Genomic DNA, 22555 nt, shown 5'->3' with positions numbered 1-22555 from the left:
ATTAGATGTAGCATAGCTACATAATTAATGATGCTCTAGATCTTACTCAAGCAACAGATCAGTAGTTTGGTTTGCTTTGCTTTTGCTTTTTTGCAAAAGCTTATGTGTTAAAGCTGATCTTCTGGCCAAATTAAAAATTGAGAATTTATACACTAAGTCTTCCTCAAGCTCTTGCTGTATTTTCTGTTGAAAAAACTATTCTTCTGCTCCTACTTAATACAATTAAAACAAAAGTTCAATTATCAAAAGAAAACTTCTCAACCTATCTGAGAACCAACTACATTTCATGTTAGGGCAAGTACATAATAAGAAACTAAGCCAAGTCCCTTTGCTCTGCACCTCAATTTTCCATCTTGCCCCTTACAAGGAAACACGTGGCTGGGAGATTTTCCTCACATTGTTCACAGATTCTTGTTTAATGGGTCACTGAGGCTTCAAATGCAGAGCAGAGAATTAATAATTCCCAACTGTGTATACTACTGCTGTCAAATTCCCAAAACAGCTTTTTCTAATCAAAAGAAAAGAACCATTTTGGGGCCAACATGTTCATACCACTTTAGTGGTATGAACTTTACTCTTGGTAAAGTGGGACAATTTTATTACTTCCCAAACCGAGGAACATGAGCTTGCTAAAAATCCTTACTTTGACTATATCACCTCAGACTTGTAGTTTCTGATGGCAAAAACCTTTGAAGTTCTAAGATGGAATAATTATGAAATAATAATGAAGAAGTAACATCATAAATTTTAAAACTGCCTAAACAATTACTGAAGTCATTCTGGCAGCACCAGGAATAAAACAACACTATGTAACAACACTCTTTTCTTCTTCACCTGTGTATAAAACCCATTGAGTGAATTGCATCTAATGCAAGTACAACTTCAGCAGTATAAAATCTTGCCCATTTCTCCGGAACATCGTAGTTGCTCATTAAATTCACAAGGTCCCCACCAGGCATGTATTCCATCACCATGTAAAGGTAACGGTCATCTTGGAATGCATAAAATAACTGTAAAAAGCAAATAAACAAAAACCAAGTCACTGAATGTTCCAGTTATCTTTAATCTTTTGCTTGTTGGAAATCAAAGCAATTTCTACACAAACTGATTTAAAGAGTAACAGAATTGCTACAACTACTGCAGCAACTTTGCATCATCCAGCACACCTCCGAAAAAGGAATTAATCTCTAGAGTAAATTTCAGCCAGATCTTCCATCCCTTTATACTAAAATGGAAGGAGTAGAGTCCTGGTTACAAATTAAGATTAGTGCATTTGGTGCAGTAAGTTTTGAGATCATTTCAAAGAACACTCGTTGCCTAAGAGGACGAAATGCTTCCTTATTCCCTGGGATGCTAGTTGACAAGTATGTAAACATGAAAGACTGTATTGCAAACATCTGCCCAATTCTATTTGTGTTAACACTAAATATTTATTGTTCTATTGTAAATGTATCTATTGTATAGAAAGTGAGCCTAAATTTTAAACAATTAAGCAAAAATATTTCCCTCGCAGTTGTCAATGCTCTGTTCAACATGAATAGTGTGAATAGATTTAAGTTTCCTAACTTAAAACTTTTTGAAAATCATAAAAGTACTATTCTGGACAATCACTCCCAGACAGATAGTAATGTAGTTACCTATTTGACTTAGGTAAATCTTGAATGATTTTGTTTAATTCTAATGTAACAAAAGAATTTACACACTTTAGGGTAAGAACAGTTTAAATGAACAAGTTAACATGTGCACACACAATGCATGATGATTGCTTCAGACGTGCTCCTTATAACTTCAAAGGCAGCAATGCCTCCCAAAAAATTGTCAGTGATAACATTGAACTGAGGAAAAAATAACCAGAGTGGGCGTAATTTGCCGTCAAATATACACACAGAAATTAGAATATACAGAAGCTGTGTTTTAAGCGTATCTTTGGTATACTAGATGCCTCAAAGAATTACTACAGAGCAGGCTCACCAATATATATCTGGCAAAGAGTTTTAATAATAAACAGAATAGCTTATCTTGTAAAAGTTATAACAAATTATAGTTTTGAAGCAAGTGCAATATCTGCTATTTGTTGTATACACCATTCCTAATGTTAACAATGTATTTCCCTAACAGACCAATACAACCAAAAAGGGACTTTGAAAAGCTAAAAATGCAAACACGTAATTCCAAGCCATGCAGTGTTGTAACAAAACTATTCTACAATGACAATATTTTAAAAAGAACATCGCTATACCTGAACAACCCAAGGACTGTTAGCAAAAGCCATAATATCCCTTTCTTCCCAGAAGAATGCAGAATCTGATCTTTTTATCATCTCAAATTTACTCAGAAGCTTCATAGCATACACTCTCCTTGAGGATTTATGCCTTACCTATGAAGACAAATGTGACACAGAACACATTAGTTTGCCATATTAACATATGAAGAACACCACATACATTACTTTTCCTGCATCACTATTTAACAAATTTTAGACTTTTCACATTTTTTTAAAGAATTATATGCTGTAGGTCTACAGAATAATTACATTCCACTATCTGACAGTATATGCATTGCTCTTAAAATACGTGCTAGAACTATTCAACATAGAAGTCCATAGGCATAACAGTCGCTTTGTAATTTGTAGGTATGTGTCTTTAAAAGGACAAATACTGGCACGTGCTAAATACCATAAAGTTAAAACTATAAGCATTTTCCAGAGTTCATTAGCAGCCATGTATACTTGCTGCCATACTTTCAGTTTCTCCCACCAGTTCTCAATTTAATAAAGCAGGATGAACAAGCCTGGTTGCTAATTATCACAAACAACACACAACATCTCTCATCTGTGATTAACTATGTCCACAAAAATCTGGTGTAGTCCCTGAACTGGCAGAAATTCTTCTAGTCCTGAAGATTTGTTCAAGTGTCCATGTATACAGTGGCAACGGCTAATTTTCTGGATTATGAGGAATACACATTCCATTTTATTTTAATAGAGAAGCATGACTACAGTGCAAAACAAGTACTTGTGCACTTTGAGAGTACTGAAATATGACATTGCCAAAAACATTTCCATGTTTTACATTCCATGTAAAAAGAAACAAAATTTCACCAAGCTAAAGGCTTTAATATTATACGACTGCATCTTCTGAACACTGTATTTGGACACAAACACAAGCAAATACTACCAAATACATTCAAATGTACAAATAGAAACATAACTTACCAGCTGAACCTCCCCAAATGCCCCCCTACCGATCACCTTCACCACTTCATAATCTTCAGCTTTCATGCGCAGATCTCTCATTTTATTTACCGTGTCTTTATCTACATAAAACAAAATTCACATTTCATATATAATCAATTTAATTAAACACATTAATGTCATTTCAATTTTTCACAGTTATTGGAAGATGTGCTGCTTAAAGAGCTGTCTTCCTTTTGAACCTACCTTCCTATTGGAAACCTCTCTGCAGAATGCATGACCTCATTCTCATTACCATAGTAACCAAAACCTGACATAAACATAATGCAATTACTCTACTGTACAATCAAAGTACTGGAGATCTTAATGTGGGAATTTCTTTAAGAATAATCACCTGCAAAAAAAGCTATGTAAAAATTTCATATCCAGCACAAACTTGCTTGTAAGCTGATCAGTATAAAAAGATTATTTCTGGATAAATATGCAACACATCTGAGAAAGTATCATAAAGTACACACAGGAGACACTTGAAGAAACTATCTTTTAAAAAAATGAGCTTTCAGTTTCCTGCAGTTTTATTATTCCTAATACTCAAAAAAGCAGATTTTAATTTAAAACATGCAGTGGGAATCATTGCAATTATTTATATAAACCTGTCATTCTATAAACTACAATAATTTACAAACTCCCAGTGGGCAGATATTCTAATTCCAAATTTGGTCAAAGATTAAAACAGTCTATTTTAATCCACGTGGGTCAACACTGGCATGAGATTGCATGGAAAAGCTTCATGCTTCAGTATTCTGAAAAGCAAGGAACATCTACTAAAACAGATATGCTTCTAATAAAATAAATTATGCAACGATATTTTATTTTCAAAACTAATATTCTAGGCCTAAAAGCAAAGTTTAGAAAGAAGGACAGGGGAAGAGAAAGGAGGAGAAATGTCTTTTTTAAGTTCATATTTAAAAAAAAAATGATGAGGCTGACAACAGAAAATTACCATTCGATTTCTACCTACACTGGCCATTATCTAAAACAAAAGCAGCATATGTACAATTAGAATTCAGTAAGACTTTATTACCGCAACAGGAGCAAACACAGCTTTGTTTGAATAAATACTCTGTGGCATTACTGTCTAATGTAAAGCCATCCCTTTACAATGCAGCATACCGCTAGCTGATTTCAATAAAGTATATTCAAATTGTAAATTCTGACAAATTATTTCACACAAGGATCAAAATATTCAGTAATTTAAAAAAATAATGCATTGCCTTCTTTCCCCTGGTGAAAACTGACCTATAGTGGAGGATGAGTAAGACTGCACGGAACTAAAACGCAGCAATTCTTATGACAACAATTTTCTAGTTATTGTTAACTTACTGCCTAGTAATCTCACAACAGGAGGTCCACCACTTCTGAATGAAAAATCTTGACATTGGTGCAAAAGAAAGCTAGGCACAATATGAATCTTTTAAACAGTTTTCAGTCACAAGCCTCACCTATGGCCAAAACAGAATTAAGGAAAATACATCTGAAGAGCAATCTAAGCTAAGGATTTTTAAATAATGTAAAACAGGCTTGTGAGCAGGTGCAAATTGCAATTTACTGCTTGAGAGACGTAGACGTACTAACACTTGATTATCTTCAGACAATAAGTTACAGGAACAAGTGTTGGAAATTTGACCTCCGTATGCTAAGATCTGTTAAATAAGGTTTATCAGGCTCCAACTTATTTAAATAGGCAGCTCCTTATCTCCCACTAACAGTGGAAGACCCGGCCAGCTTACACTGTATGAACAGGTGGGGTAGCTCCCATGGCAAAAGACCACATTCTCCAATTCGACATGAAGTTTGATTATAAGCTTAGATGCTGTCTTGAAATAAACTGAGTCCCTGCTGCAAAGTCAGGTTTTCAACCGTCTTCAATATTGATTTCTTTATTCTTTTAATTCTATATGGTAGAAAATTAGTAAGGTTCTACATTTGCAAAAATAACCCTCAGCCTTAGGCAGCAGAAGCAGATTTTGGAGGCTCCACAAATACACAGTGTAAACCAGAGAAAAATAAGAGGGGGTAAGGACTCATTCATAGAGCAATCACTCTATAAAACAAAGAAAGCAAACTCCTATTTTATTTGCAATCTAGAAATTTATTTTAAAGTTCTGGTACAAACTTTTGGACAGCTGGTCTAAAATGGTACAAAGAGTTTGGACAGCTAATACTGCAAAAAAATATTTTAAACAGTTTTCTATTAGAACTAAAATAAACATGAAAATGTTCTTACATGTCTATTAATTTTTTTTTTTAATAGAAATTTGAGACAAACTAGACTTCACAGTTCCCTCTAAGGCCACTACTCGCACATCCACAGCTTGCTTTCATATTTCAGCAAACACAGCAATATGGGTGTTCTAAAGGCAGTCTGAACTGAAATAAAGTTTGAAGTGAAATGGTCTGTTCACCTTCATATTACGTCAGGTCACATCTTACACAGTATATAATTTACACCTACAACATATTCATTATCAAACTGTAAATGTAAGTTTTCTTTTTCTTCACTCACCCCAATTGCAAAAGTGAAGTTCTTTTGAGACTCACTAATGATTTCACTATTCATAAAAATTACATTCAAATTATCTGTTGCAATGAGTATTTCCTTTGCCTAATACAACTTCCCTTTTCTCCAAGAGTTTCACCACACCTCCTATGTAAATAACTGAGTATACAAAATGTGCATGTAACTCCGTGTATGATATCAAATATGGTTTGAACTGTGAAAAGTTAAATAGAACATTTGAACTTAGGCCCTTCAGCAACCAGCTTACGTGCAAGTGAGCCATCAACTAGATCTAGTGGACTCATATATTCCCACAAATGGGGAATAATATAAAATAAACCCCACAAATTCACTATCATTGCTTACAGTTGCACAAAGTAAACTATTTGAAAACAACTTGGAAACAGAAACAAAAACAGACATTTCAACGAAGCAAAGACAAAAATTACTTTAGTCAAATTATTTTGTATTTGCCACAAAGGCCATTTATTACAACATTTAATTGAGATGCTTAAGCCTGTAAAAATCTAACAACATTAGTTTAATTTCAAGGCTTGCCCATTCAGTCCACAGGCAGAAGCAAATCTCAAATCAGCAAACATCTCTGCCATGATTTCCAGAATTTGTCTGTTTGGCAGTCTTTAGAAAAGACTTGACTCTTAAAGCCTCTTTTTTTTTTTTTTTTTTTTTTTAATTACAAAAACTATAGAACTATGAGTTCTATAAAAAAAAAAATCAACTTTATTCATTTAAAATGTTATTACCGAGTAGAACGTGCAGGAAATCTGGTAGTGGAAAAATATAGAGAAAATACAGAGAATTCTGCAGACACATCAGCTGCATGCACAAGTAAATACGGCAGCTATGCAGTATAAGAATTTCATGGGATAATGAAGAGACCTTTTATACTAAAAAAACGTCCTCAAAACACAGGCTTCAGTTTGTCAGTGAACAAATTTTTAATACAATTTCTTGACACTGTACACATGTAATGTCATTTTACCGTTAATTGCTTATGACACATTAGTACATGAAATCACAATGCAAGTTATGGGAATCCAGAGGGTTGCCAAGAACAAAGATAACATGCCTTTCTCTTAAAAGGCTTTGTGCCTCTGAAAACAATGCCATTTACAGTGGCAACAAAGTTGGACATTCAATTGCTGGGGATTAGATTTGTATAGGTAGCTGTCAGTTCTCACTAGGAAATAAATAAATAGTCAGACTCTTAAAACAACTTGCACCCAAAACCTTCATGCACCCCAAATCCCTAGTTGCCTTTCAAAAAGCTAGAACTGCTTTTATTTTTTATTTTTGTTGGTATTTATAGTCTTTTGTTATTTAGTAACTGAAACATTAAATACTTACACCTGTTTAAGAAGTTATCAATGTTTTTGTTTTTTCTTAAGGCAGGAAAATCCAAGTCATATACCAAAGCATCTAATCCATCCTGAAAAAAAAAACAAGCAAAATTAAGCGTTTGGAAAAATAATTACACATGTTGCTAATTGAAGAGACAAGATAAAAACAGTTGTCCCTATCAATTTTCCATACAAATGAAACCATTCACATTTATTTAATGATTCAGTTAGCAGTTACATGAAACAGCTGTTACTCCTCCACTTCCACTGGACTCTCATTCAAAACTTAATTTCCATCGATCCCAAAACAAATATACTTCTATGAATTATTAATTACCTTAATTAGCTCCACATTTACGTGAAAAAATTGTTTTTTTCAAAATACAAAAAGAACAAATAGCAGTTCTAATGAAGTTCAATAATGTTAAAAAGTCACAGTGTGTCACACAGTAGGCACTTGAACATTAAGTGGCCACTGGCAAATAGGACAATGATGGTAATTTAATTCCAAGAGTCAACTGCCACATTTTATTCATTGAATTCAGAGGGAATTTTCATGAACAAGATATTGGCTTTATACATTCTAACTTAAATCTAGGAACAAACAGCCACGAGCCCATCTGGCATTACTACCATGGAATACATCCCTATGAACAAAACCAAACCAAAACAAAAACCACCAAAGAAACAACAGAAAAATACAACAACAACAAAGAAGATAGTTTTAAAGTCTTACTGAGTGCCATAAACTTCCGAACTTAAAGTTTAAGTCTAAATTTTACAACAGGTACACATGATTCTTCAGTGGATTGCATCTTCTCAGAGAAAAACTAAACTACATATTTTGGTTGAAAACCACAGATATGGTATCTGATGAAAAATTATCAAGTATTCTAGGGAATTATATCATGAAGAATCAAATAGAATTATGGAGTCTTCTTTCTCAACTAGGTAATGTTTAAGTGACAACTGCAAAAATAGAGAGGAATGTCATAAAATACAAATTTATGGATGTTAACAAAGCATGCCAGGGAAGTACTGCTATTTACTTGTCCGATTCGTACCTACATGTCTATGCTATCTGTTATTGACCTGTTGGGAGTGAGATACTAGACCAGACATATCTTTGATCTGATCGGTTCAGATCTGATTAGACTTAATTTGACTGTTTTCAGCTTTTATAAAATTATGCAATACAGGATTGAAAGCTAATCCATCAGTCTTTGACCACTACATCCATCAAGTAACTATGCCTAAAGAAAAGCTAGAATATAAGATTTTTCAAAGATTATTTTCCAGGAATATATATTAGAGAACACACTTGATATAGATTAAAAAATTAGTCTTTGATCCCTCACTTCAAATTCAAACCTATTTTCTCCCCCTTAGTCTATAGGGGATTTTAAGCTATAAAAAAATCAAACGCTATCAAAGTCAAAATTATTTATAGGCTTGCAGTCCTCACTTTTGAAGTACATGGGATAGAAATTACTTACTTCAGATGTAATGAGAATAAGCAGTAAAATCATGCTAGAATTTGAAAACAAGGGTAAGGAAGTAAAACTGCAAGTATAATCAGAATTACTTTAAAGGCTGGATGTTATTAAATTTTTTAGTTTCATAAAAACATTCCTGTTTTAAATTACCTCTCCATACAGTGGCTTAGTTTGAACTAAGGGATGTTACAAGGAAAATGATAACAATCAAGAAAAGCTTCACAGTATTTTCACAGCACTTAAATAAAGTCAGGTTTTGCATCTTGAGTGTATCAAAGGATCATCATTTTGGACTTACACTTATAATGAAAAAGGAAAGCAAATGGCAATGAAAAAACTTTTAATGGGTCAGTAATATAAATCAGAGGCCAACAACAATTTGGACTCAAGCCAGATGTGGAAATAAAGCTATGCAGGGTAAGTGCCGCTTAGTGAGAAATACTTTGTAACCTACTAAAAGACACCTTTTCAAAGATACATAGTAAATATCCAGGAAATCCACTAAAGAATTTCAATTCTGTGGTAAATTCAACAGAGAAACCATGATGACTGCTTGTACAGCAGTACAAAGTGCTCTGTGCATTGAGCCCCACGCTGTGAGAAGCAGTAGGCAAAGAACATCTACGAGGCTGCTAGGTCACATCCAGGGATTTTTAAAAGCAGATGAGTGATGGTGATGAATTGCCAAAGTTTGGGGTCCACTCTGCCCTTAAGCCTTTTGAGTCAATCAATTTGTCCAGGGTCACAGCTAAAACAGAAAACTCTTCCACACATCAAGCAGAAACACAACATTCTCCAAATCCTGGTTTGCTCTGGGACAGTGCAATTACCTGCTTCATTTCAGGGTTTGCTTCAAAAGCCAGAAATCAGTCTTTTTCTTTAGAGGAGGGGAGATTAATTCAAACACTGAATACAACAACGTAGGACAAATGGGAATATTTACAAACTTTTAACATCAATCTTACTTTTGTATCATATTTTTTCTTTCAAAATATTAAAATATAAGCCTATGCAGAAAAAAGCAAGAAGTACAGAAAGTGTCATGGTTTCATTGGTCTGTCAGGCATGTTGGGTGTTTTGTTGTGTTTCTTTTTAAAAGCTCTAAAATAAAGATGAAAAATAGTATACAAATTCACTTTTAAAAGGCAAAAGCAAATTTCAATACTCTTTAATTCAGAATTCACCAGGAAAACATTGCCTTTCAGAGCTTAGATATGAACTCTTTCAAGTAAAACACTTAACAAAAAAACCCTTTGAAATACAGATTCAAGATATTGACCTCACATTCATTTCAAATCGCATTTCAAAATCATGCAAACATCTAAGGAAGCTGCATGCCAAGAGCTGCTTATTTAAAAGGCTCTTCAATAATCAGCTCCCCTTTGCTACAGTATCGAGAGAAGAAACTATCCTGGTTCCAAACTTTCATTTAAAAAAAAAAAAAAAAAAAAGGAGGGGTGGGGTGGTGTCCCTATAATAATTAAGAGATTTGTAAATCCTTAACTCTCAAAATCATTAATTTCTTCAGCCGAAGTATGTTTCTGAAGAAAAAATAGTATGGTATTATTTTAATGGTGGGCTGCAAACACAAGACTAAGCTTAAGGTAATTTTAGAGAATTGTGAATAATGGAGGTAAAACATTTAGGATTCCTAGTGTACAACATAAAAATGGAATAGCTTTTTTATTTCACTTATATTAGCTAAACCAGAGGAACTTGCAAACGCTACAAGCTGTTCCAGTACAAAGGGAAACACAGAAGCATGGCTACTTTAAGTGGTATCACTGGTGAACAAACAGGGAGGAGGAACACACAAGCTCACAGGTCACAGAAATGGGAATATACTCCACAGTTTTAGCAATAACGGTTAGGAGAAAAATGGTAAAGGCCAAATGAAAGGAGACACAATCATGATTGTTGGTGGCTGCAGAGATAACTCATCTCTCAGCTTTCTTGTTTCCATCTTGCTCAATCTTTCTATATGCCATCTGACTTTTTTCCTAATACAAAAAGGAAGGAACATCTTTCCTTCAAGACCTATAGTAGCCATACCCTCCTCCTCTTAAAGAAATAGGATACTATGGTATCATCGTAATAGGCAATGATACATCTAATAGTTTAATACATTTTATTAAAATAAGATGGCCTCATTTTTATGATGGATTTTTTCCCCACTTGGATGGCTTCAATATATTTTTAGTATGTATCTTCTTTAAATACAGCACATCCCATACTTCTTAGAAACATGTATTGTAGCTTAGAGGTATTTTCAGTTAATGCTAAGTTCTACCTTATTCTGTCATTATAGAGCAATTTTCCTGTTTAGCTTTGAGGTCTACATAGACATCTTCCTTTTATGTTAATAGTTAAATTACATTACCAAAATAAATTGGTTTATAAAAGCAAACGTATGAATTCGTCTTACATGTTACATGGTAACAGTATTTCAGAAGTGATTAAAAAAGAACAGAGGAAAAAAAATCCTTTCTGAAGTCCTTCACTCAAATAGTTTCATGGTCTGATACAGTCTTTTCAGTGTCACATTTGTTTAATGAAATCATCAACAGTTTCATAATCTATTTAAAATACCTCATTTTATACTGAAATTAAAGGGAGGCATACTAGGGAGGCATTACAATGTGCAGGCAGTTCTTCCATACGAAACCAGGATTTCCACATTTCGTTCATCACTACACAACACTTAAAAGTTTCAAAAGAATAGATATATGGAATAAAATCAAAGGTCAGTCTGGACGCATATACTGCCTCTGGAGATGACGATAAGGCTGTCTAGGAAAGAGGATATATGAACAAGTCCAGCATATGGTAGTACTGCTCTGGTGTATTTGTGAGCCAGAAATGGCACTGTCATAGTTAACAGCTCTAGCCAGAATTTTCTTCAGTGATTTTGTCTAAACATTTTCTGTATCTGTAAAACTAAAAGTCTCTTGCATTTACAGCACCATATAGATATGAATGCCACCACCTACGGGCTATGTGAAAGTGTACCTCATTTTGAGCTTGCCATTCTTCAGTCACAAAAGGAACAATGACTCTTGACCCACCTGCCCAAGACCCACCTTTACACACTTCCATCATTTTCCCCCAGTCATCTCTCTTCCAATTATCCTTGTATGAGAGCTATTCCAATTAACACCACCACCATCCTTCAGTGCTTTTTTATTTCTACTATATACTTTTTGAATTGGAGAGGAAACTGCAAATAGTATTTAAGTTGTGAGCACACCATAAGTACACAATACAGTACAATGTTTCCTGTTCTGCTCTTCATTAAATTTTAAGTTATTAACTGAAATATCTGGTTAATTTTTATAGTCACTGTGTACTAAACTGATTCTTTCACAAAACTGGGTACTATAAATCAAACCTAGTTCAACATTCAACAACACAAGTACATAAAGATGAGAGGTTTTTCTCCCATGCGCTCACTCAACATCCATCAATGCTGAATTTCACCTACTACTTTTAATCACTCATGCACCAACAAATATTAATTTCTTCTGTGATTTGCTATAGCTTTGATTTTTACTAATCTATCATTATTAATTAATCATTATTCACCATTTTAATCACTTACGACTGTGAAATAGGACAGACCTGTTAAGAATCCATTACTGATCTCTCTGTTCTGAATAAATTGATCACCAGCTCTCACTTCATTCATTCATCCATCCACAAAACAAGCCTAGCCCAAAGCAGTCAAGTTCTGATAAAAAGCTTAAATGAAGAGCCTCATCAAAAGCTTTTTGTTATCCTCATACTCAGCAATTACTTCAAGGAACTCTGCCAGGCTTGCAAAGCACGACTTTCTTCCACAATACATGCATTAGCTCTTCCCCAACATAACACCTGTGGGCTCACTTGTTCTGCTACTGGGCTAGAAGCTCCTGCATCATCCAAAAGATTTTTTGCTTCAAAATAATTATAAAGCTATAAAGAAAAAAATAATTAAGAAGCTATATATTTACCATCTGCCTTACTATGGTTGTCAAAACAGCTTTAAGCACTAATGTAGATAAACACTGAGGTTATACACATGCTTACATGCTTTAATGAGACACAATCAGGTACAAAAAAGATGGATAAATATCAAGCAGTCTCAACAGTCTTACTGTTTGTGTCATTTTGTCCAAAACACATTTCTAGTACCACTTTAGCTTGAGAGTGATCCTCCAGCATGGACACTGTAAAGAAGGATTCCAGTATGGAAACTCCTATAAGCTTCTTTATGAAGAAATGTGCAGAAAGATTTCTGCAACAGCCTTTTCCTTTACTTTCCCCTTCAGTTTTTCTAAAAATATAGAATGCAATAATATAGAAGTTATCATTAACATAAGACATTAACTACACAATCTATTAGCATTGAATTTCTCAGGCTGTTATGCTAACTTCTTCTCATCAGATTCCTCTAAAATGTACTGGTTGTCTTCAGTTTGACTTAAGCAGTCCCGTATTAATCACGTTTTTTCCCACATTTTGGTCTATACCTATTTCCAAAGTTTTAATGCATCAAACTGTCAGTCCTACCATGACTGCCTCAGTCTGTAACTACATTCCTTAATCTCAAAACCAGCATTCCATAAGTGTAGTGAGTTTTATTCAGATGTATGAATTAATATTAATGCAATTTTATAGCAAAATTTACTGTTAGGATATTTCAAAATACACTCCATCAAACAACTTCAATTCAGCAAAACATATTATCTCAGGATTCTAAGGGATATAAAGTAAAATATATAGTATACGATCTACATTACCAGGGTACAGGTATAGCACCTTTGTATTTTGAATTTTTTACTTCATACACATTTCATTATGACATAGTATCATCTAGTGGAAGCATATAATAAATAAAAATGTATTAAATTCAGTTGAAACTTTGTTAATTGAGACAATTGTTTATTTTACTATTTATCTAGCATTCAAATAACTAAAAAAACCTTAACGGGTATTACCAGCATACAAAATTCGCATTCCTTGGACCAACTGGCAGTTACCCAAGTTCAGTGTCTTTGCTACTTTTCCTTTTTTGGAAAGACCAAAGTGAATCTTAAGATCTACATCTCTAACTATCCATATTTTAGTTCCTTGTATCATAGCCATTTTCCTAATTATTTCTATAGTACTAAAGCTTCCCTCCACGCTTTAAATCAACAAACCTGACTGATCTTGATTTTCACGTATTCATCATAATTTGTCATAATGCCCTGTCATGCATAAATGGTCTCTGCGGTCAACTACCAATACTATTTAAGTCCTGCGAGAAGCTAGTTTTTATATCCTATTTTCAAACACGCATGAAAAGTAACACCTCAACTCAATCATAAAAAAAAAAAAAATCAGAAGTTTCTTTAAATTGTCTGAATTATCAGATCTTTGAATTGTCAGAGGGACATGGAGAAACTGGCAGAGAAGAATCTCATGAAGTTCAACAAAAAGAACTTGCCAAGTCGTGCACCTGGGGAGGAAAGCCCCAGGCAACCAGTAAATGCTGGATGGGGGGCTGACCAGCTAGAAAGCAGCTCTGCCAAGAAGGACCTTGGGTCCTGGCAGGCAACAAAATGACTGTGAGCCAGCAATGTGCCCTCACAGCAAAGGCAGCCAACAGCATCTTGGGCTGCATTAGGCAGAGTATTGCCATCAGGTCAAGGGAGGTGATCCTTCTCCTCTACTCAGCACTGGTGAGGCCACACCTGCAGTGCTGTGCCCAGTTCTGGGCTCTCCAGTATAAGACAGACATGGACATACTAGAACAAGTTCAGCAAAGGGCCATAAAGATGATTAAGGGACTAGCGCATCTCTCATACCATGATGAGGCTGAGGGCGCTGGGACTGTTCAGCCTGGGGAAGAGAAGGCTGGAGGCGGGAATCTTACCCATGTGTATAAAATGGGATGGAATGAAGAAGATGGAGCCAGACTCTTCTCTATGGTGTCTACTGACAGCATAAGAGGCAATGAGCACTAAAAACATGAGATTCCATCTGAACACAAGAAAACACTTTTTTTATTGTGCAGGTGGTCAAATACAGGTTGCCCAGAGAGGTTGCGGAGTCTTCATCTGTGGAGGTGTTAAAAACCTGACTGGGCTTGGTCTTGGGCAACCTGCTCTAGCTGACCCTGCTTAAGCAAAGGGGTTGGACTACATGATCTTAAGAGGTCCCTTCCAACCTAAACAATTCCATTTTGTCTACACCACCAAGCTATGCTTTTGATTTGCATAAAGGTAGTTCCTGCAATGAATTATCCTACCAAAAATATCCTTTAACTCCCTACCAGTGGGGCAAATGATAAACAAGACCACCTCATTACAAGGCTTAACTTTGCATGATTCACGTTTTTCAGCCCTCCAAGTAAGTCCACAGCAGCCATTACTCCTTTGTGACAAGGACAGACTTTTTCTGATGCTACTGACCAACCAAGAGAAAACCCTGGACCGCTCTTCGATGCTTACTATTTTGGGCAATACCCTATTGCCACTTCATTGGTAAGGAAAAACACACACACAGGACTTTCCTCTAGTGCCCAACATTAATACTTTTTTTTTTTTTTAATTAAATGAGCAAGTGTAATTTTACCTGAGAAACAAGTACTAAATAGATCTACACAACCCACTAGTTTCAGACAAGAGCACTGTTTGAAAGCCAACTTTCAGGCCAATGCCAATACTGCTACAGTTCTCTCTCCCTAACCAAGTACACAAAAGATCCCTCTACCTAGTTTTAAGTTAATCACATTCATTTACTTTGCTGTCCAGAGAACAGAAAACTGGAATTTAGTACTTCATCTTTAAAGCGGACAAGCCAATGTAGACAGAGTTAAGACACTTCACTCAAGAATTTTCATTACATTGTTAGACTAGGCAAAGTATACAAACTGACATGAGCCTTGATTCATCACCCATTATTGTTGCCAGAATGATACAATTCTACAGAGTTCGTTACTTCTTAATACCTTGCAATACTCATAAAGAGCTTTTGCAAATTTAGGTTAAATACATAGCCTTTCGCAAAGAAATTTTTTTAACTCAGTAAAGAGCCAAGAGTTTAACTCAGTAAAGATTTAAAATCTCAATAAGGAGACCTTGAAACCTCAAGGCAGGATTATTCAAAGCAGTACACATTATTGCTTTCATTTCAGCCTTTTTAAAGACTTATTCCATGTGTAGTTGCAAACTTCACCCATATCACATTCTGTATAGTTACATATATAAAAGTACATGTACTTGCATTCTGTTCAAACATCAACCATTCAACATTTTTACTGACAAATTCCTAGAGTATACACTTAGTACATGACTCAGTAAATTATTAATTAATATCAGTATCTCAATATATATTGATACACATATGTATAGAAATACACACTGTCACTAACACCAGAGGCCACAGACCTCTCAATATTGTTAACATCCATATTAGCACTGAAGGAAGCCTCAGGTGCAAGTCTACAGACAGGTATACATACAAGTAGTAATGCCCTTTCATAGGCACTTAGCTTTTCCGGCTGTTGCTAGTTTTCCACTGCAGTGATGAATCTTATCACCTGAAACATCTCCTAAACTAAACTAAAATAAAATGCAGTGCAAATCTGTGAAATCAACTCATATACAGAAAGCATGCAAGAGTACTATCAGTATCCAGCACGCATTTAATTCAGAGAACCTACACGCCTCAGACTTCCACTAAAACTGAGGGCAAGTCATACTTCCTTCACAACAGAGGCTCTCTCTGTCCACTGACTTGATGCAGAAATCTTGGATCCACAGATCTGTTTGAATGACAGCTATTCAAGGCACTATTGTATGCCTAAAATTATGGAAAGTTTGCATCGTCTGAAGTTGCATTCCAGACAATGTATTTCAGTGGGGTTTTTCTTTCCCTCCAAACTCAGGCTCCTAACACTATATTACAACACTAATTTCACTACACTAGGATATTTTATTGTGCTAATAGTCTTTACATCTAAACTTCAATTTATTACATTAGTCTTTATTATTTCAATTTAGCATCAGAATTAATTCCATTTAATATTACATCTTTAAGAACAACTATCAGATGAGAGAGCAGTGTCTTCAAGGAAGACAAAGAATATAGACCAAAATATCACCAATAATATATTTCAGTAAAATTTACACAGAAACAGGTACAATAGATATTGTTTGAAAATAGTTCAGGGAGATGTGTAACAGCAGCAAAAGCTGATTGATACTAAGTCAAATTATATTATTTCATTCCACAGTAAGTGTGATCTCTGGATATTTGCAGCTTATTTTCCTTAAAAATGTTCGCTTGCACGTGTTGATATGCTCTGTGGGCAAGTTTTACAAACTACAAAGCTTCTATGCCAAATGCGGCACATTCTGCCATCAACAGAATGAATACCTTGCATAAAAAGACTAAAACAGTTGTATAACTATCTGGAGGGCTACATAGATTCTTGATATTTTAACTTGTAGAAAATAAGAAAACAGATGGTGTACCTTAGGTTTAAATGATTTATCAAGCCATATTTGTCTCACACTAGGATTAAATAAAGCGTAAGTACAGATTCTTAAAACTGCCCTTTTCAATAATACTGTATTAAATGTGTTGAACGCAAGTACACTTAAAGCATATATATTTAAATATTGTTAAAAGAAGAGGGAGTACTGGTAAAGAACTGACTGATGTTTATCACCATGGAAGCAGCATTCCACAGTGACTTCAGCACTTGGCGTTAAGAAGTGCCTCATAGGTCTAGAGTTCCCAGCTACCGTAACAACTGCAACCAAAGATGAGCCGCCAACCTGACATACAGCAGGGTAACACTATCCACAGAAATACCTTGTGGGGGAAAAAAGTGACCTCACGTCCTTTTGAGTTCTCAAAGTTATCACATTCATCAAAAATATAAGGCAAGCCCTGTTCCTCCACCTAAAATGTAAACTACTTCAGAAAATTTAAAAAAAAAAAAAAAAAAAAAGCCAAATCTCACTTGTAAATTACATCAGCAAAAGTCATTTGAGGTCCCCACAGCTTTCTTGGTTATCCTGGGAGGACAGAATCTTCCACAGGCAGCACATATAGATCTACCGCTTCTGGTTTAGAAGTCCTAACGTTTTCAGTTTAAACGAACACGCTTATAACTACCAATTTAGACCAATGGGAGTCAACACTCTAAGGAACGCTCACTAGAACGCAAAAGTAAGATGGATAAAAATTAACACTATGGATGCAAATACGGGTACTTAACTTCCCTTCAATAAAATGGTATAGAAGACAGACAGATCAGAGATATGAAAGCATAAAGAGAAACATTCCAGTCCCAGCTCAAAAGTATTAGGCTTCTTTAGGCAGCAGCCTGCAAGGAATCAGGTCAAGACTTCAATGAAAGGAAAGCAACTGCACAACTCCACTAAGAAATAGTGGTATTTTAGCAAAGGAAACAGAACCCCCTCCACAGTCATTGCTTGGGAAATTGCTGTCTGCTTCTCAGATTTTTTCCAGGCAGGTATCCATGAAGCCAGACTTCAGGAATTAAGCTTTAGTCCATTGGACAAGACAGGAATTAGCAAGATACCAACACGTTCATATGAAGAAACACATTATTGCAAACAACATAAATAAAATATATTAGCTCCTGTAAAAGCTGTTTAATATGCAAAGTAACTTTAGATCTCTTAGCTTAACACATTATGGTAAAAACAGAGTAAGTTGTCCCATCAGTAGCTTAAATTGCTGCCTCTAGCTGCCCCACTATACCTTTGTCTGAAAAACATTCTCTCTGCTATATCTTTGTCTGAAAAGTGTTATCTCTGCTACGAAAAAAAAAACAAAAACCAAACCAACAAACGTTACCAGCAAAGTTTGCAATATAAGTCGTCAGTGGAAAGGTAACTAATTTTTCTGTAAAGCAACAATACCTCATCAGCCATATAGTACCTGTTGTCTGTCACCTGACCTGGATTATGTTTGCTGCAAACAAAACCGTGTGTTAACTTTAGACATAAACAATAAGCTATAAAACAAAAAAAAGGCAAGTTCTATCTTTAGCCTTGACAACTCAGTCTCTGGAGAAGACTCTCCAAAAAGCTGTATCAAAATTAAAAAAAAAAAAAAACTCTCAGAGAAAGACAAAAAAGTACTTAATTTTTTAAACAGAGAGCAGACAATTAATTGAATAACTTTCCAAGAAAGAATAAGAACATTGTAAGTCTAGAAACACTGCACAAAATCTCCCCTACCCCGCTACCAGAAGGGAAATTCTTCCCTAAAACTCCAGAACAAAACAAAACACTTTTTCAATTAGAGGTCAATATCCACAACAGAAGTCCAAAAATGAAGGTTATTAAAGAATTATACTAGAAACACTTTGTAGAAACTGAAATAGAAATTTGTAAAACTAGACACCTTTCTTTAGAGTCACATGCAACCCAGTCTGAAAAAAAAAAAAAGTTGAGCACAACTCAAGCAGAGTATCAACTCTGAGAAGCTTCTCTGATTGTGCAATCTCCTGTCAGAGCTCTAGCTACATTTCTGCAATAAACATTCCATCACAAGCAATCACACGTCAAACAGATATTTGAAATATGCAACTAAACAAGAACTTAACACTACTTAAGAATTTGTGCATCATTATGCAGTTTCATAATGCAAACCCTAGAAAAGCCCATGGACTTATTTTTCATGTATTGATCAAATGAAAAAACTTCACTTTCAATAAAACAGAAGATTTATGTATACATAAACCCAATGTTTTTCTGTATTTGTTCTTTTTTCCATGATGAATATAGCCACAAAAATTATTTTAAAGTGATGTGTTTTTTCAAAAAGTTAATAAAAATTCCATGAGAATTATTTTACATATAGACAAGTTACTTCTACCGCCAGGTACTAAGATTCTTCAGAATTGACAGGATTTTGTTACTAACAGGAACAAAACAGCAAGTTTTTCACATTTTTAGAGGATTTGCACTGATAGAACACTGCACTTCTGCTAACAAATTGTTTCCAGATTCGAGAATCCAATGCATTAAATTTATAAATTGACCTACAACATGCTTTTACCCACTACCTTTAAGCAATTAAAAAAAAAAAAGTGTAATAGACATGCTCTCTTTTTCAAAATCCACTTAAAGAAAAAATTATAACATGTACAGACAATGCCATTAGTAACACAATTTTTAATTAATACTGAATGTTTAAGTGTATATTCAAGCCACTAATACTGACTACTTTCAGGTCAAGAAATATTTCAACAGTATTTAAAACCAATCTCTTCTAAGCACTCTTTTTACTCTTTCTGACACCGTAGTAGAGTCATAACTGAAATCTTGAATGCTTTGACCTGCATGTAAAAAAAAAAAGAGGTGTAACTACAAAATCAAAAACCTACATGAAAACATGGTTCTATATTCTAGTACCAAAATGACAGAACAGAACCAAAGCTCTCCATGGAAACTTAGGGTGGCTTTTTCCAATTGCACGTTTCCCACATGATAAACAGTAAAGATTTTATCATATGTAACACTGCAACAATACAAGTCAGTTTGCCTGGGATTTTCAAGTACAGTATTTCAAGGCTAGAGGAAGAGAGGAAGTATTATAAATCCACTAGTGGGATCCAACACTTGTAATTTCAAAAGGGCCCAGAGATGTTGTGATTTATTACGTTTGCAAGTTCATTTAGGGACATGCAAATAAGTTTTTCTATGTTCCTTTCAAGCCTTGAGGCTCAAACTTGAGGAAAACTAAAGCCATTGACTTCACGTACAAGAAACAAAGTATGTCCCAACATTTCCAATACAGTCGCTCAAGCATGAGACACAGGCAGCAGAACTTCGTAAAACAGTGGTATTCAACTTTTAGAACACTGGGTATTTTCACCAAGCTTATATACTGCTTATATCATAAGGATGAAAAATACTAAAATGCTAAGAAATAGCTGAAAAACAACTCTTCCAGCAACTTTTCCAGCTACATTGATATGAAAGAGTAAGTCAACTCTTCCCTAATACTATTCTTCCTACATAACACTTCAGAACTTGGAAAAACATCCCCCCACCCAAAGAAAATGCAGTAGACTGATATGTGTCCTCCAAAGACATGATTTTCTTTTGGATTTTGAAGAGGAAAGAGAGCCAGGGCTGTCTGGACCATTGCCACTACCACGGAATCTTGTCAAAGTCTCTCCTGCCTGTCCTTACAAGAGAGCAAGGCTGAGCTTGGGCTGATTAACTTAATCTGTACAGGAGATGAGGGCAAGCAATATTTTTGTCACACCATAAAAGCCTGCCACGAAACAAATAACAGCACATTAACACTACATTTTCTGTTCCTCCATCCCACAGACCATTTTGAGTAGCTGTCATTTAGTTTCTCATTAAGCAGAGAGCATAAATGATGAAAATGTGTTTTCTAAAAAATAAAACAAAAGCTAATGAAAGGCTATGTTTGACTTGCTTCCAACTTCTATATGATTTTTTTCCCAGCATTTATTTTATGAAAGAATTTTTCCAGCATCCAATTTAAAAAAAAAAAAAAAAAGCCATTAAAAAAGCACTACTTACTTGGAAACCTACATGAACTAAGGGACTAGTGATACCTTGTATGCGTGTATATATATATATGTAACCACTGGTTCAAAAGCCATGTCCAGTCAGGTCAAGTAGTATCTACTACTTCCTATTCATATAAACTCTATGTTTGTAAAACACATAGTATAGCAAGTTCCCAATTTCTGAATACTACAAAATATCAACAAGTGATATTCCATGACATAATTAAAGGCAGTAGTATCATCTCAAGAATACAGAATTATACTGTTGTCAGACATCCTGCACTTTGCTTTCCAGAAGTCCCTGCTGGACCACAGAGCCAACTTCTGAAGAACTACACAAATACATGCATGTAAACAGTCATTTTGGAAACAGATGCTTATTACCAACCATGGTCATTTTATAACTGAACATACTTACCTAGCCTCAGAGACTTAAGAGGAAATTAAGAAAAGTTACATCTTTTGTGGTATTCAAACAAAACACACTGGCACTGAAGTAAACTCTGTTATTAAAGTTAACTAGACTCTGAATTACAGATAAGCAATTTGATTTAGAAAAGGAAAAAACCAACCACTTGGCAGTAGGAAAGGTCTAACAGCAGGAAGTGTGTGTGTGTGTATACATTCTGCATACGTACATTTACACATCCCAAACAACCAACCCTTAAAAATAATCAAAAAAACCCCTGACCTATTACTTTCATTTTGTGATGAAATTTTGATTCACATTTCAAAAGTTGTTTGCTTGGCAGGAGAAATAAGAACCACCAAAAACTGCAACAGACACACACACTCTTCTGCACTTGAAAAATTACAAGTAGTTCATGATGCAAGGCTCTACGCTTACGACAAAGTCTTCAGAGAAGACAAGCAATGCAGCATTTCACCTAATACTGTCATGTATAACACACTCAAAAAACCCCTTACTTGCTTCAGTCAAGATGTCACATTGTATAACTTGGAGCAAATAAAAAAAGAACTGAATTTCCTCTCTTTTTTGAATCACTATAGATCAACTTTGAGATCATATCACATTCAAACGTTTAGAGTTTCTTTCTTGCTCCTTCCAATTTGGATTTAAGGGACAAGCATGTGAACTGGTCCTTTCTTAATAATTGTGTCCCTTTACCTATTGAACTATGACATGACAAATCTCAACTCTTATATAATCTTACCTCATTGAAAAACCTCTTAATCCATTTATTCTCTGGAAGAGAAGATGACTATCTTGGGTTCGGCTGTGATGGAGTTAATTTTCACAAGAAGATGGGAGGGGGTACAGCCAGGACAGCTGATCCAAACTAGCCAAGGGGATACTCCATACCGTATGATGCTATGCTCAGTATATAACTGGGGGAGCTGGCCGGAGAGAAGGAATTGCAACTC

At 35.0% G+C, this 22555-nt stretch overlaps 1 protein-coding gene across 2 annotated transcripts in view; it reads right to left on the bottom strand.

Annotated features, from left to right (window-relative positions):
- Nucleotides 1–22555, bottom strand: part of ROCK1 (Rho associated coiled-coil containing protein kinase 1) — a 95086-nt gene that overhangs the window by 55241 nt on the left and 17290 nt on the right. For both annotated transcript variants that reach the window (XM_041122835.1, XM_030011200.2), the window contains exons 2-5: nucleotides 7122–7203; nucleotides 3215–3315; nucleotides 2240–2377; nucleotides 835–1010 (exon numbers count right to left, since the gene is read on the bottom strand). In XM_041122835.1, the coding sequence (XP_040978769.1) occupies nucleotides 835–1010; nucleotides 2240–2377; nucleotides 3215–3315; nucleotides 7122–7203 (497 nt within the window). The remainder of the gene's footprint in view (nucleotides 1–834; nucleotides 1011–2239; nucleotides 2378–3214; nucleotides 3316–7121; nucleotides 7204–22555) is intronic.

The sequence above is a fragment of the Aquila chrysaetos genome, chromosome 4 (genome assembly GCF_900496995.4).
Source record: "Aquila chrysaetos chrysaetos chromosome 4, bAquChr1.4, whole genome shotgun sequence".
In the NCBI taxonomy this organism is placed as follows: Eukaryota; Metazoa; Chordata; class Aves; order Accipitriformes; family Accipitridae; genus Aquila; species Aquila chrysaetos.
The sequence above is the reverse complement of the archived record's forward strand: the minus strand, read 5'-3'. Positions and strand labels throughout refer to the sequence as shown.